Raw genomic sequence first — 17,099 nt, forward strand, 5'->3', positions numbered from 1 at the left:
AAGTGCTTGTCCTAGCTTAGCAGAAGTAAAGTGCACAGTGTTCTATAGCCAGCAAAAATAGGGTTCAGCAGAAAGGCAAAAACAATTCTGAGTGACCCTGCAGAAAGGGCACATTTCCAACAGATGTCCTGACACAGTACAGCACAGGCTGTTTTATGGAGTGTAGGAGGGCTAAGGGCAAAGAATGCCTGTGAAACATTAGGGAGAAGAAGGACACATACCATTATCAGCTATTTATCTGGGTCAATCAACACCCTCTTGCTTTGTGACAGGAAGACACCATTAAACATTCACATAAACTTACAGTGATAGAGATTTCAAAGTCTGTGTAGCTCCTACTTTGTTATTGTTGTACCAATGGCACTGCTAGGGCGTGCCTCGTAAATATGTGGAATAGAACCAGGCATAGAAAAAATAGAACTACAAACAGAAGAAAACCTATCAGTCATCAGTAGAGCACTTCAGGAGCCCACTGTCGATGTAATCATCCTACTACGGCGAGGAGCAGACCCTATGTTTTAGATGCCACCTTGAGTCAGTTGAATTTGTGTCGTTTTAAGTCAACGTTTTGTGTAGCTTTTGATTGATTTTTAATTTTGTGTGAACACGTCTGGGCATTCTGATAGGGAACGTTCTCTTTATACACCTTAGAGGAATGCAATATCATTTTGCTTTGATTAAACTTTGTTTGGTAACATCTTTTGACATAAGTATATTCTTGTGCACACCTTTTCTGAGTATCTAAGCAGCACCGTCTAGACATTGATGCTGAAGCAGATGTTCACATGAGGGTGTTTTAAAGAAATATTTTCTGTTACTTCTTCACCTTTCCTCCTTTATGTGGATTCTACTTGCTACTCTTCCAATTTGGTTGTTAATAATGGTGACAATCTCCTGATGGAGGATGCAGAATTACTTAACCATATTTGTAGATTTTCATCAAGGTCCTTGAAATGTACTAATCCCTGACCTGGAGAAATTCCCCCCATTTAAGAGATATGAATTGTAGCTTTTATGAAGCTCAGAACAACATTAAGGGTCGGCGGTGCAGAGCATTGTGGGTGTTTATTCGTGATCCCCATAAAGATGTAGGGTATGATTCTTTATGCAACTTTTGCCTGCGTGCTTTTTATAGGAAAAGTGTTTTGTTTGTTTTATTTTTTCGAGCAACTTCCATACCAGAGTAAATATCCTAGCAGTTACTTATAATTGTGATAAAGATGCCTATGATGGAGAGCTATAAGTAATGGAAAGCTAGAGCACCGAATTACGTTAAATGCCTCAACACACCCCAATATTAGGCAATTATTAGTAAAGTGAATTACCAGTATGTAATAGCTGCACAATTCAGATCCTGCTTCTATATCTTTTTTATGTGCTTGTAGTAGGCTTCAAAATAGTAACTTTTTGAAAGCGAATGATCAAGATGAGTTGATACTTGCTCAACATACCAAGACTAACTGTCTCTGGCAATGCAGTGAGGGTTATAGTACTTGCATAATGCCTATCCCTAGTTTAAAGTTCTTTCTTGTGAACATGTTAGTGAGTCTATTCTGGGTGGGATGCTCTTTTTAGGTCGAGCCTAGCGTTGCAGCGCATGTGCTGCGCGCTTTGCTAGGCATGCTGTATTAGGGTATGTTGTAGAAGTGGTGTGGAAGCCCCGCCCATATTTTTAATTGGCTGGTGTCATCGTCCATGGTAAATGCTGAATTCTGATTGATATTGTGGCTTCTTAGTCTCTCTATGTTACCGCCCTGTCTCCTTTTGAGACTGCTCATCAAGACTGGATCTTTTACTTGCGGCGTTACACTGTCTCCTTCATTAGTCAGTAAGCACTTTTTTTTCCATTTGTGCAATGGCGACAGCTTTTTTTAAAATGACCAGTGTTCGCCTCCCCTTTTTCCTGGACACTCAGAGCCCTGCTGCACTGGACCTGTTCTGTCTTTACTCACTGTTTAGTTAATATTTGTCAGAGCCCTTTAAAGGCGTGTACGGCTAAAGGTCGATTAAAATGGGCCCTGAACTAAAAGGTTAATAGGTACAGAACCAGTCACGTGCACTAGGGCTTTAGGTTGTGATGTCAGTGCAGCTCTAAGAATACAACCGGAAAAATACTGGGGTTTAGGAAGATTCACCAATTAACCCTTTTTTCCTCGGCCCGCTCGTTTCGCTTCATTAAATGATGCTTTGCTTTAACGCCTGTGACATTTTGCAACCTTCAAAGTTCCTCACAGAGAAAATAAAAAACAAAAACAAATATGTCATAGGCAGTGAACAAGTGGGCACGGTGAGGATGCATTGTTTTCAGTCTGAATATATTCATTAGTGCTACTTACTTTAGGGTGCAACTCACTGACACGACTGCACTTCATTGAAAAGATATATAAGATAAGTATCTTTCTCTCTGTGGACAAATAAAGCTACTGGAAAACGACAAGACACACAGAAGTTGCCAATGGACAAAAGCCACATGTTTTAACAGAAATTATTATGTATATGACTCAGTTTCGCCAAACTATAGGCATTAACCCCTTCGAGGCTGATGACGAGCTGGGCTCGTCATGGTGTAGCCTCCTCAAACACTGATGACGAGCCCAGCTCGTCATGAACAATGGGAAATGGGTAAATCCAGCGCAGGAGAAAAATAACCACAGCAGCAATGTGGTTAACACTCATATTTTAAACAAGCGTTTTTCAATGCAATAGGTCTTGCATTAATGAATGTCTGAGCTATTGGCTATGCTAATAATAATGCAACACCAACAGCTCAAACTTTCAGTAATGCGATACCTATTGCATTGTAAATGCTTGTTAATCTGTTCACTCAGGTTTTCCATACTGAAAGGATGCCAATCATTTGCCTAACGTAATCACACTTCTCTCTCGTTCACTGAATTGAAGACACCACTTGCAATTAAATTGAGCATTAAAGAATGTGTCCGGTAGCCCAGTATTTGGAGTCTATAAACTGAGATCAGGTCCTTCCTTCTAATTGTGCTTTCACCAATAACCAACGCCTGAATAAAGGTTTATGTGTATTCAATATTCTTTGAAGTTACACTACTGTTTGTCAGGGCATCGCTACCTTTATAGAAGAATAGTAAAATCCCAGTGGTGCGCCAATATGGCTAAAAAGACATGGGGTTTGTCGGTAAAGTATCCAATTTCTACTGCAAAAAATATTTACACTCTGGCATATGTCTTGCAGAACCATTGTTATTGACTTCTGGTTTTTCTTTACTTTTTGCTAACTTATGTGAGTAGCATAGATGGATATTAGGATTTAGCAAAACATTTAAAATAATATTATTTTCGTATTAAATAATATTTTCGTATTAAATATTAATGATTTGTGTGGTATTTAAAAAACAATTGGTAATATTCTTTTATAGTAGTACTGAGAGAGTTTTTGCCTTTAACAACTCCAGGGTTCTTGTAATATAAGGAAAATTCATCTCTTTGAAATTTACATAAAATATCCGGTGATTTGTTAAATATTGTTTTGTTACTTTATTGCAGATTTGTTTGCGTTTAGATACAATATATTTGACCCAATACTTGTTACAGATAGTTTGCTTTTCTTGAAAGTTCCTATATTCTTTTTTAATGAAAAGAAAATTTATCACATTGGACAACTTATTTTGAATGTTCCAACTATTAATTGACTATTTTTCTTGCCAACAATTTTTAAGGGAGCAGCAAGTACTTTGCAAGCAACGATTCCTCAAACACATCTCAGAATAGTTGTGACCGACATCAGGTGGAGGGAAAAGAAAATTTCCACATTGCTGTTGCAGACCCTCTGTGGGCACTCATAAAACACACATCCACTTCGGTTCTGATGACGTACCAAGTGCCTAAACGGTAGGTACATAACACGCGAGCACACATACTGTAGATCGGTGCCACAAGTCAAGAAAATAACAGAATGATAAATATTGATTAGTGAATAAACTGCAATTCAGATTACAAAACGTAAAAGTTAAAAACGAAATCCAGGTGAACTGCTGCCAAAACTGGCCCTTTTACAATCATCATTTTTGCACTTTGAAAATATCTTTTTATGTCTTACATAGAATAAAATGTATTTTGCTTTCCTTTGATTTTAATAATTGTTACATATATATTTTATGAGCACGTGCTACCACTTCTCTATGGTCAGAAAAGTGTTGGTATTAACCTACTTTGTGTAAACTGTATTAAATTGTGCAGCCCGCTGGGGTTAAAAATCTTAGACTCTATATTTAATCATATCACCCTAAAAGACAAATTGATCCACTGTAATATCTTCCTGTGTTTGAAAACGACATGGATTTACACCATCTGAAGGAATGTAATGTACTATATCATGAGCATTCGTTGTCAGTACCATATTTGAAGAGCAGATGTTAGCTGTTTATTGCGTTATTAGGAAGGTTTCCCCTCAAAGGAAAGTCTACTTTAGCCTCAAATTGTCAAAGTGATGGTGGAGAAACCAGAGAAAATGTTTCATGAAACCTTGACTTCATCATCCTGCAGTTGTGCTGTCAGACCATGAATCATTGTTATTTAATGCAAAGTTTGTCCCTCATTCACTGAGCATTAGTTGTGGGTAAAGTGAAAAAGAGGGCAATGTAACAAAGGATGGGTAAGGGCAGAGGCTGGGAATGACCATACAGACGAAGGAGAATATTCACAAGAACGAGTGCTAAACATCACAAAAAAAAAAACGAACGCACTTTACACATCCTAGCCGATCACAGGAAAATAACCCTGTGTCAGCGTGGAATTCACAACAAGGCGTTAGCATGCGATAGTCTGCCGAAACCGTGGCCAATTTCTGCATTACAGCCACCTGGACGGCGATAAAAACACAAACCTCAACGCAAAAAAACATGCAATGGGCCAAAGCGCAATGAGGAAATCAGCGATAAGCAGCGCCAATCCTGCAATACACACATGGCAGGTGGGAAAAATCACTATAAAAGTAGGAAAAACACCCAAACACAAACTGACCAACACCCAAGCACCATGGAGGCAGCCAGAGCAGGTCAACTCCACGAGCACCCCGGACGACCAACCTGGGACCTCAGGGACAGGGAAGGACAAGGACAAGAAGAAGAGGAAGACAAAGTTCAGTCCGCAGGAAAACAGGATCCTGATTACGGAGGTGATGGAACACCAACAACAACTGTTCGTCACCTCCAACGTGTCATTGAGAACCAAAAATGGGATATGGCGGAACATTGTGGACAAGGTGAATGCTGTCGGAGAGCACAGGAGGTCAATGGACGAGGCCAGAGACGATGGATTGACATCAAGCGAAAGACCAAGGAGAAGCACGCAGCGAACTAGAAGGCAGCAATGCAGACTGGAGGTGGGAGCCCAGTGCCACAGCTCATGCTAGATGCCATGGAGGAGCTGGTGCCGACTGTCATCAGTGTAGAGACTGTGGCCGGAGTCAGGGGACCGAACACTGCTCGACAGGACACAACACAACCGCAACAGGGTGAGTGACCACCAGGTACTGGGGGGATGGGTGAAGAGGGCCACAATGGAACACATGCACAATCGAGCAGAGCACAGTGCACACCCACAATGACTCTGGGTCATGGCTCTGATCCACACACTGTCACAATCTAAAATGCCATGCTGTCTGAATGTCAACATGTACCTTGCAATGACATACATGTGGCCACATTATAATACACCATCTCCTCTTCACATTGCAGGGGCACAGTCAACACCCCCTGCAGAGCAGTCCCAGCCACTCTTCACTGATGACGAGGAGGACACCGCCAGCATTGACACCCAAACCCTCCAAAATATCATGGACATCAGCTGCAACTCACCTCCAGGATCAGGGGCAGCCCAGCTACATTGAGGAGTCCCCATCTCCGCCACCTGGCCTGTTTCTGCTTGGTGTCGCACATGGCCTCATAACCTCCCACTGACCCCCGATACACTCCGCTGCACTCACCTTAGACCACAACATGGACTGCCATATCCTGTTTGATGACCAATGAGACGGCGAAAAGACTGCAGACTGTACCTTCCTCTTCCGCAGTACCTGTCATCCCCAGATGGACTCAGACTGGCCCTCCACGGGCCCATATTGTGTGGTGTGCTTGGCATGGCCCTGTACCGCTCCGGCTGCAACACTCCACTGGATGTGCAACATTCAGTAACACACTGCTGTGTCATGTCTTTCATCAGTCCGGCATGAATGTGTGGATGGAATTGGGGACAGTGATTTCCCTTATGTCAATGTCACTCATCTAGTGGGATGCCTGTCACCATCTGCTACATTGTCTATTGCATCCCGGGTGCCGTGGACACTACAACAGGGACATACGCACAAGTCACTTCCTTGTCCCGACATGGACTGAACCACGCCCAGAGCCCCAAGTAATTTTTGCAAGCCCTGCGCTGGTCCGGCGTACACCAGGCTAGACCACTCCCCTAACGCTCTGATGGGGGGGCCTACATAGTTACCTGTCGCAGGTGTACTCACTGGTGGTGGGCAGGTCACTGGTCTAGTTGTCAGCATGTCATGGCCACTCCCTGAGGCCAGGTCTGCACACACACCACACCCATCCGGCACAGGCGTCAAAGGCCATGTGACCCCTCAAATATAAGGGGCCGACAACGTCACATTCTCTTCTGCCGGTGGTGATTGGATGACGGATGATCCACGGTGCTCAATCATAAAGGGCCCATGATTTGCTGCGCACAGGGTTGGTGGCATCCGAGGCTTTGGGGCAGATACTGGCCTACCACCACGTGGCGCTTTGCCATTAGACAGTTGTTTTCAACCAGACCTATTGTATCTAGTACAGACATAGGCCCAGAATTATTAAGAAGTCATACAACGCAGGACAGAAGGTAAAGTTGCTGCACTGTGGTACGTGAAAGGGAAAGAGCAGCACCATATCTACTAAGATGGGACACTGTTTTGGTCTCTCCTTGTGTTAGCACACTTTAGGCAGCCATGTAACAAAGCGGGCAATAGTGTTAGGGTATCTGCTTTGTATGAAGCAGGCCTTCCAGTACAAAACCTATGCTTTAATTATTTTCCCACTTTGTGCGTTGTGCAAAGCAGCAAACATTCAAAGTGGGAAGAAAGAGGAGAAATTAAATAATTTCTTCTAGTTGAGCTTACCTCAAGAAGGCATAATAAAACGGCACAAATGGCTGTTTATAATTCTTTGTAGATAGTGGTTTGTATCAAAACCCATGGGTGTTTGCATGGGAACCCATGGAATGCTCTTATGACGCAAAGTTAAGCGAGGCAGAACATTGCGCAACTCTGCTTTACTTAAGGTTACTATCTAACGCAAATATTGATTTGCGTCTGATAGTAAATCAGACCTGAGCACTTTGCATCAGGTTTAAATTACAAAAGTAACGCAAACCAATGCAAAGCTTTGTAAATCTGGGGAATAGACTGGATTTTGTGCCCACCGCTTGGTCATGATTTGGTGGTTATTTTGACTTTGTCACTTCCCTGGTCTTCATTCGACTGCTTTCTTTTGTTTTCTTGTGTTTGTGCAACACAAGGAGTATTGTTTTGATTGGATGAATTTATCCTTCCACTCCTTCCACTGCGAACGTCAGACTTCGAATGTCAGTGCATGAAAGTCAATTTTCTTTCCCTCAGTCTGCTCAACTGCACCATTCGGGTCACCACTGTATTTTAAAATTAAGGCACCCATCAGCATCCTCTCTCTTCTCTGAACTCTCTTGTGATCTTTGTTTTACTGCATCTGCAGATGGCCAATGTGAAATCTATTCCGAATGCTTCTGAGCATGTACATGTGCACACCTTATAATGATTTTTCCTAAACTAAAAGAAAAACTATTGGAAGATAGTCATCATACATGTGAAAACGTGCAGTGGCCATCTTGGAATTATTTTTTTGTTTGTTTCTAGCTTAAGAAAGATCATTACAAGATGTCCAATGCATTGTTGCTATTTTTTAATCTTTTTGAATAATTATCAGGCCTGATGTTCATGTACCTGGTAATCTTAGTCATCAGAACAGTGTCCCAGCTATAATCAAGCAGAGTGGTGTGACGCCTGGGGATATTGCTCAACACAGTCACTATAGGATTCTTTTGGGACAGAGAATTTTCACTTGCATGGCTTTGGGGGGTTTGGCGTCCCCACGTTGCTGTGCTTTGCCTGATGCCAGGTTGCCCTACAACTGCGAAAGTAAGTCTCTGCCGGAAACCTTACATTTTTTAATGTTTTGCACCTATTTTAGCTGGCCCAGGAAGTGCTTTTTAATTCCTCTGTTGAAGTCTTTGAATTTCTCCTCAGATTCTCCCCAATGAATGTATTATTTTTACTGTCTTATCCTTTATGCGAGCTGCTTTAGTGTCTAGGGGGTTGAGACCTGATTAATCGATGTACTGTTCTGTCTTGATCATCTCTATTTTATAGATTTTCTTATACTATGTACATTTTTAGTGATAGTTTTATAAATGATATTGTTTGTATTCTTTTATGGCTGTTTTATCAACCGATTAAAGATTTTATAACAGATGGCTATGGAGTGTGTGCATCCCGGTTCCCCATTGCAAGCTATAGGATTTTTACTCATGTGCTCTGAGGCCTTTCAGTGGTACGGAGTGAGACCTATGCTGGTACTGTCCGCTTACTTGGTTGTATATGGTTGGCAGTGGTGTCAACATGTGGTGGTAACCCTCCGCAAGGGAGTAACTCCTGCTTGAAGTCCTATCCTTTTAAATGTGTCTGCTGATCTCCTACTGTGTCCTTCACCCATTAAGGATGTTGCAAAATCATTCATTGCATTAACAACTCTGCTTCCCTGCATCTTACTTATTGACTTTATATTTGTCTTTGACCATGTGCTGCACTCAGCTGTCTTCTGGCTTTTTTCACTCTATAGAAATGTCATGTACAAACATACATGCATTAATACTGTTACAATTGGGGTCTCTAGTTGGCAGTGGTTTGCACTCCGTCCAAGTAGGGACCCTCACTCTAGTCAGTGTAAGTAAGTTGCACACTAAGAATAATCCCTGTTCACCCCTTTGGTAGCTTGGCAGAGAGCAGTCAGGCTTATCCCCAGAGGAAATGTGTAAAGTATTTGTACTCACACACACCGTAACACAGTGAAATCACCACAAAAGTACTTCAAATGAATTTAGAAAAATAGCCAATATATAATCTGAATAAAATAAAATAATAAAAATCCAACATACATATATCAGGATGCAAATTCTCACAGATTAAAAGCAGTTATATATAGCGCTTGGAAACACAATAGCTCTAACTGAGGCTATAACGACATACTTGATGAAGATGAATCACAAAGATTGGGACCGACTGCAATGGTCCGTGGGCTGACTACTGTGTCGCACGGGCCCGCTTACTGTACCTTGAAAACATCACCAAAACAAAGATGTGCGAGGCGTTGCAGAGGCCGTTGCGGCAAGAGTTACTGCCGGTGCAGGTTGTTGGCATGTGCTGCTCGGGATGGCGTGTTGCACAACAGAGGTGAGCCATCACTGGGGCATGGTGAGGCATCAGTTCCCTGAGCTGGTGACGTCATTGATGTTGCAAGGCTCAGGGCAGGTGATGCGGCGTTGGTGATGAGGCAGCGATTCTGCTGCTGGTGCGGGGTCGATGAAGTGTTGAGAGTCAAGCCCGTGGCATTGATGTTGCAGTGTTGTTGTCACACCACGTGGTCACAGGTGCGACATCGGAGATGTATTCCATGGACTTCGGTGGCGTGGTACTTGAGACTCCCTCTGTGGCAGCTCTTCAAAGGCGCTTTGGCGGCGTTGGGGCCTTCATTGTAAGTTGCGGTCATTGCGTTGAGCAGGGACCATGACACCGGTGCAGGCACCATGACTCCAATGCAGGCACCTGAGTTGGAGTTGGGGAACGGCGCCAGCTCCGAAGTCACACTCAAGGTCGATGTACTGGTTTCTCCTTGTTGAACACAGCAAACTTGCTTTCAATGGCTCAGGAACTGGATCTGTCTCCACTTCGAAGAGTAGGGTTCTCAGCAAGAAAGCCCAGGTGCTGCAGGTGAAGTGCTTGATGTCCCTAGGACTTCCAACAGGAATCAAGCTCAACTCAAGCCCTTGGAGAAACTTTGAAAGTAGGATGTAGAAAGCAATGTCTACATTCACTTTCAAGATAGAAGCAGCAAGCCATCACAACAAAGCATGGCAGGAAAGTGCCAGTCCCTTTTAAGAGCAACACAACTCTTCTTGGCAGAATGTCCTCAATACAGAAGTGTTCCGAGTATATGGTGTCAGAGGTCCAGAACGTATACCCATTTTAACCTTTGAAGTAGACAAACTTCAAAGGAAAGTCTTTGTAGTGCAAACAACCCTGCCCTTCCGGGCCCAGGCTCTAGGCACCCTACGGTGGTAGAGACCCTTCGTGAAGGGACAGGCAGAGCCCTATTCAGATGCAAGTGTCAGCTCCTCCCACCACTCTTGCTCAGGAAGACACATCAGCCTGGTGATTGGTCGTCAAGATATGCAGTGCACACCTCAGCTTCCTATGTGTATAACTGTCTAGAGTGAATTCACAAAGTCCAACTGTCATCCAACCCAGGGAGCGTGGCCTGGCCGCCAACCATCATGGCCACACGGCACTGAAGCTCCGAAGCCTGGTGTTCAAATCCTGTGGGGGAACAGGAGTTAATCCTACTCGCTGGTGCCAAGACGGTGTGTGCCCAGTTTTGAGATTGCTTGGGAGGGGAGCGGTAGCACTTGCGGTGTTCCTGCCTCGGCTCACTGCCGCCAGACATTACTGAGAGTGAGGGCGGCCTAGCCTGCCTTGGATGCCTGCAGTGACAGGGGCTGCTGCCTGCCCGGACGTGGCTGACTGCACCATCCCCAAGTTAGAGGTCTGACGCCCAGCCGTCCACTGACGCCTGACACCACCGAGGAGAGAGGTGACCCAGCTCACCTCGGAGGCCCTGCTGCGACCGGGGCTGCGGGAGAGCCTGAGGCTAGGGCTGCTGTGCCTCACTGGGCCTGTCGTCCTCTCTCCCCATGCTCTTAAATGGATCTGCAGATGATGGAGAGCGGTTCCCTGTCCAAACCTGGCTGACTGCTCCACACATGGGTGAGAGGCCTGCGGTTTGGCGATCCGTACTGTGGTGGGTGCACTGTGGGGGGGGGGGGCCTGGCCAGTTGCTCCCAGTCCAGAGGAGTGACTTATCTTCTCGCTACCGCTGGTGGCGCCGAGCTGGTAGTAGCCCCCCAATTCATTCTCCTAAATATCCCGGACCACTTTCACAAACCCTGCTGAGACTCCTGTGCTGCTCTGCATCAGACTGTTGGGGGCGGGGATGATCGGGCCCGCCTCATAGGCCCCATGACGACAGGGGCCACAGTCAGGCCTGGGTCTGGGGCTGCGGTGTCCTGTGTCCCTCCGCTGCCCGGATACTCCATTTTAACAACTGTGGACCTGCTGCTGATGCCACACTGCAAGGGGTGGCTGCTCTTCTCCCCCACACCCCCGGTGGCCTGGCGGTGACTGTTCCCAGCGGACGGCTCCTGGAGGTCTGCCTGGCTACGACTTTTATGTGGACTGCCCCTCATCCAGAGTACACCTTCATATCCATAGTGTTGTGGTCTGCCAGCGTATGGCGCATCAATAGCTAAATTTGCTCCTTATCCTTTTGGTACTACTTGACCGACTGCCCGGGGGCTAGCGGGGTGCTTATACCCCCTTCATTCAAGTCTAGGTTAAACTACCTTCCCTAAAATGAGTCTGCAGGGGAGAGTAATCTGGTCATTGGTCCGCTGCCAGCCTAATCCGGGGGACTTATTGATCCACACCTGCGACACTTCCCCCCTCTTGCAATTTGGGGGTGAGGATGGGCCGGGGGAACCCCATACAACAACAGCTTGCTTTTGATAGGCCTGGTGGAGCCGACCACACGGGGCAAACATTTGACCCAGATGAAAATCAAGAGACTCCTGCCCCTCAGATGTTCTGGCCAAACTCAAATCACGACTATGCTCTATTGATGCAAGATTTGATGATCTGGCTGGTTGGCTGGACCGCATGGGAGAGCGAGTAGATGGGAATGGCATTCGACTGGACATGGTGGAGGGGCAGGTGTCAGAGCATGAGGACCAGAACACTGCACTGGCACGTCGATTGGGGAGAACTGGGAAACTCCTGAAGGCAGCTGAGTCAAAAATGAGGATCTTGAGACGCGGTCCTGTAGAAACAATGTAAGGATCCTTGGCCTGGTGGAATCGACCAACATGGGGCACCCGAAGCAGTTTATAGAGGCCCTACTTAGCGTCCTATTTGGAGTGCAACATTTCTCCAAGTCACGATGGAAAGGGCACACAGATTTCAGGGCCCCCTCGCGCCCCTCCACATGCCAATGTGGCCCGCTTCCAGAATTAACGGAATACCATGTTACGACTGGCCCGGGAGAACACCCCCCTGAAGTGCAAGGGCACAACGCTCTTCTTTTATCCTGACTATACGCTAGCTGTCCAGGAAGCCAGACGAAATACGGCATGCTATATCCCGCCAGGATTTAATTAACGGTGGATGACAAGCCCAGGTTCTTTGATACTCCTGCAGACACACTCGCTTTTTGTATAACAATGAAGGACAGGGATCGCTGCAGGCCCCGGAAATCGTCTGGCCGGTTCTCACCGGACAGGCAGTTAACGGCTAGTGCTGACCTTTTCGCTGCCGACTGAATTCTTCTCCTCATAGCAAGCAAAAAAACCTACTGGGATGGAGCTGTGCAGCGTGCTTGAATACATTGGGACCCTCACGGTCACTGTCACTGGCACTAGAGTTTGCAGGAAGTTATATAACTACTACCTTCATATATTACAATTGCTAATGTTGATTTACACAAGTATGGTTGCTAGGCTCTGAGGCTCCCATGGATGATTCTGAAATATATCTTGTTGGGGTTGTGTTATTGGGTTATGGGGCAATGGGAATTTGCCAGGCTCTTTCTGCCTGGTGTGGGTGGCGGGGGGTATTCTGCGGTCTTATTGGGTTTGTTTCCGAGATGTCTCCCCCTTCTCTTTTGATCTTTCCTCGTGTCTACCTCCCCCCTAAGTTTGCGCAGCATCCAATACGAGAAGCAGAATTGGCACTGGGCTACAACACAAGCGATGGGGTCACTTAGATCAGCAGTTGAGATCCGACTACTGACCCGGAATGTCTGGGGTCTCAATAATCCACGTAAATGTAAATGAGTCCTCTTTTACCTACACAGACAGCAGGTTAAAATAGCATTCTTCAAGAAACGCACCTCCGCCCAAACCTCCCTTCTATTTGCTTCTCTGGAGACCACATAGATACTTTGCTGGATACAGCACATACTCTAGAGGGGTGTGCATACTTCTACATCATAGTCTCCCATTCACCCACCGCACTACTATTACTGATGTGCAGGGCCGGTTTGTGCTGGTCATGGGAACACTCCTCAGGAGAGAAACGCTGTTTTTGGATATATATCTCCTGAATTCAGGTGACCCCTCCTCCTTTATCGAGCTAGCCACTCTTCTTGATTGTTAATACTACAACACCCTAGTGATAGGCGGAGACCTAAATCTGTGGCTTGACCCCAGTCATGACACATCAGGTACAGGCCTCGGCACTAAGCCCCATTCCCTGAGAGTGGTCCATGACCTCATGGATTCTCTAGCCCTCCGGGATGCATGGTGCGTACGACATACAGAAACTCCTGGTTACACATTCCATTCTGTCCCACATTCGACATTTTCGCGCATCGATTACTGGCTCATCTCGGCTGCCACATGCCAGTGGATGGAGGATGTGGAGGATATGCCTCGCATGCTCTCAGACCATACCCCAGTGCTCCTACACCTCACTATACTATATGGTGTGGGGTGGCAAAAGGTCCATTACGCAATACTCTACATTATGGGATGCCTTTAAGCATTTAAGGCGTACATTCGAGGCATCTGTATTTCCAAGAAATCAGGGGTACTGTGCTCTTTGTGCGGCGACCTTTCTCGGCTGGAAACTGAACTGGCACTTATCAAAAGTACTGATGACTCAACTCTCACGGCAAATACATTTCATAAGCGAGCAACCCTCTTAGCGAAATTTAATGAACTAGCTGATAGGGAAGCCAAGCTGTTAAGTAAATATAACACGGCGTGTAGATATGGGCTGGGTGAGCGCCTGAGCAGGACACAGGCTCGCCTTTTCCGGCCCGATGAGCCGGCCATATTCCATCCCTCTGTTTGTAGGACCGCACCGCTGTTTCAGACAATGCTGGCATTGTGCATGAATTTGTTGCGTATTGCCAATCATTGTATGCTTCCAGGCTACCCCAGGGGTCGGCCGCCCATCTAGCTTATCTTGAAGAGGTGGCCATGGTGTGGCTGGAGACTAGGTAGGCCCAATTTCTCAGTGAACCTTTTACAGCTGAAGAGCTCACCCAGGCAATTGATACTGGTTCCCGACCTCTTGGATGTCTACTCGGAGTCCATAAAGAGTAGTACACCCCCCCCATGATGTGAGGAGCAGCGATCAACCTGTTGCTGAAGCCAGGAAAGGACCGCACTAGGTGCGCGTCTTACAGGCCTTTATCTCTCTTAACCTTCGACAATAAGATTCTGACCTTGACAATGGCAAATAGGCTGTTACTGCTTTTAGATAAGACCCTTTCACTAATCCTAACAGGCTTCATCCTGCATAGGTCAACAGCGCTCAACCATAGAACAGTATTCGTGGTTTTCAATAAAATATCGCCCAAAACCCCTGTGGCGGTGGCAGTCCTAATGCCGAGAAGGCATTCGACTCGCTAGAATAGCCTTTTCTTGTAGCAACGTTTTGTAAACATGGAATAGCCAACAACTTCACAGCATTGGTCTCACTCTTGTACACATCGCCCGCGTCTGGCTGCGGGTGAATGGTTCTCTATCAGATCCCTTCCCCATCTCAAGGGAAACCCAGAAAAAAAACTGTCATCCAACCCAGACGTGTATTCAGAGGCATGCAAAGGCACAGAATGTTTAAAGTAAGAAAATGTCAACTTTTTAAAAGTGGCCTTTTCAGACCTGCAATTTAAAAACCAACTCCATTAACCCCTTCCATGCTCATGGCGAGCTCAGCTCATCATGCAGCACAGTGCTCGTGTGCTTATGACGAGCTGAGCTCGTCATGACCACACCCGTTTTCATTGCTGTCCAGCACAGCAGGGGAAACTCTCTAGCAGCGATGCGGTTAAAAGATGTGATTTTAAATTGTCAGTCCAAAGACACCAAACTCCAATTTGTTATCAGCTCTCAATGGGTAGATACTCTTGTAAGAAGATACAAGGCAGCTCCAATGCTAACCTATTGGAGAAATAGGCCTTGCTGTAGTGAAAAACAAAAGAACATGTAAAACTCACCAGTACATGTCCTACCCTTTAAATACGCTGCACCCTGTCCATGGTGCTACCTAGGGTCTACCTTAGGGGTGCCTTATGTGTGCATTTCACAACATGCTCCCTCAAAACCTTGGTGGGACAGAGGCTCATTGCACAAATTGTTCTTTTAGAATTAATCCTGACTCCTTTTCGGTCCCTTTGTCCATAAACAAGCCAGGGAAAGGGCGGGATGTAAAGTAGTCTGCTACTGGTAGAAATGGAGAATATGTCTGCAGGGATAAGGACACGAACAGGATAATCAAGGACTCTAAGGCAACATCTGTGGTGTCTGTCAAGTGTCTTTTGCTAACTGCCCGTTCTGTAGTTAAGCACAAAAATTAGTTGGAAGATTTAATCCAACTCTCTATACCAGATTTAATTTTCGTGACTGAAACTTGGACAGACACTACATCAGTGCCAGACTGGAACATTACTCTACCAGTAGGCTATGCCTTCTTCTCACAGGATAGAGATAAAGGCAAAAGGAGGGCTTAGCGAATATTTATCGTGATCACTTTAAAGTATGTGTGGAGACGATCTCTGCTCTGCCGGCAGAAGCACTGCATTTCTGCATGAAGTTAAATAACCTCCTGACATTTCAGGGGATACTAATTTATCGTCCACCTGGCACCAAATCGTTTTTTTCCCTAGCCCTCCTGGCGCTTCTGGAGGCATACACTGACCCTCACTTCCTCACAATTCTTGGGGACTTCAATAACCATCTAGAATCTAAAAATAACATGGATACTACTAGACTGCTGGATAATCTCGAAGCTTTCAGCCTAAACCAACGTATAACTGAACCTACTCACCAGGCAGGGAACACATGAGACAGGATTTTTACAAGCAACCCTGACATCACCCTGACTAGCCTGTTAGCCCTGCCATGGATAGACCATAAGGCTATTTATTTTAACCTCAAAGTCACACATCTACATATTTGCGTGCAGGCTAAACCATCTAAGGTATTAATCAGGCGTTGGAACAAACTCAAGGGCAGCGACTTTGAGTCGGCCCTTGACCACCTCCCTGCTATGCCAGAAATAGATAACAACGTGGCAGCCCTGCAGTTCAATGGCTGCCTATTGTCAGCAGCCGATCTGGTTGCACCCAAGAAAATAGTGACGGTCAAAAGAGTTTAGACATCGTCACCCTGGTATACCCCAGAGCTCAAATCCTTAAAGATTAGCTGCAGAAGAGCCGAGCGCCTCTGGAGACAATATTATGATAATCAAAAGAAATCCATATACAACCTAACAATTTCACAATATAAGGAGGCATTCACTGCCGCAAAAAAACATTTTTTCACAACTAAAATAAAGGAGGCGGGCAAATCCACAAAGGAACTGTTTAAATCTGTCAACATGCTAGCTAAACCTCAACAGGACAATGCTTTCAAGCCTGATCAAATCCTGTGCAATAAACTTGCCGGGTATTTTGAAGATAAGGTGCAAGGAATTCATAACGACTTTCTAATTGCCCCAGGGTCTCAGGATAAAACAGTACTCATGGCACGTCCCTACTTCAGGCTATCTTGTTTCCAGCCAATAACTAGCGTGGAAGCACAAAAACTTCTACTTTCCATAAAATCTTGCACACCTACTGGCCCCTGTCCCCCTTCTATCATGCATCAGGCTGCCCATAAGATTTGCGAAAATCTTACCTCCCCTCTTGAATTAAGTCCTGGAATCTGGC

General features: G+C 45.6%; 1 protein-coding gene across 1 annotated transcript in view; it reads left to right on the top strand.

Moving 5' to 3' along the window:
* The window catches only part of LOC147711685 (period circadian protein homolog 2-like), a 233,182-nt gene that overhangs the window by 192,683 nt on the left and 23,400 nt on the right, over positions 1 to 17,099 (top strand). Inside the window, exon 6 of the mRNA XM_086919517.1 lies at positions 3,693 to 3,864. Within this exon, the coding sequence (XP_086775643.1) occupies positions 3,693 to 3,864 (172 nt within the window). The remainder of the gene's footprint in view (positions 1 to 3,692; positions 3,865 to 17,099) is intronic.

This window comes from Lissotriton vulgaris, chromosome 5 (assembly GCF_964263255.1).
Source record: "Lissotriton vulgaris chromosome 5, aLisVul1.2, whole genome shotgun sequence".
Lineage (NCBI taxonomy): Eukaryota > Metazoa > Chordata > Amphibia > Caudata > Salamandridae > Lissotriton > Lissotriton vulgaris.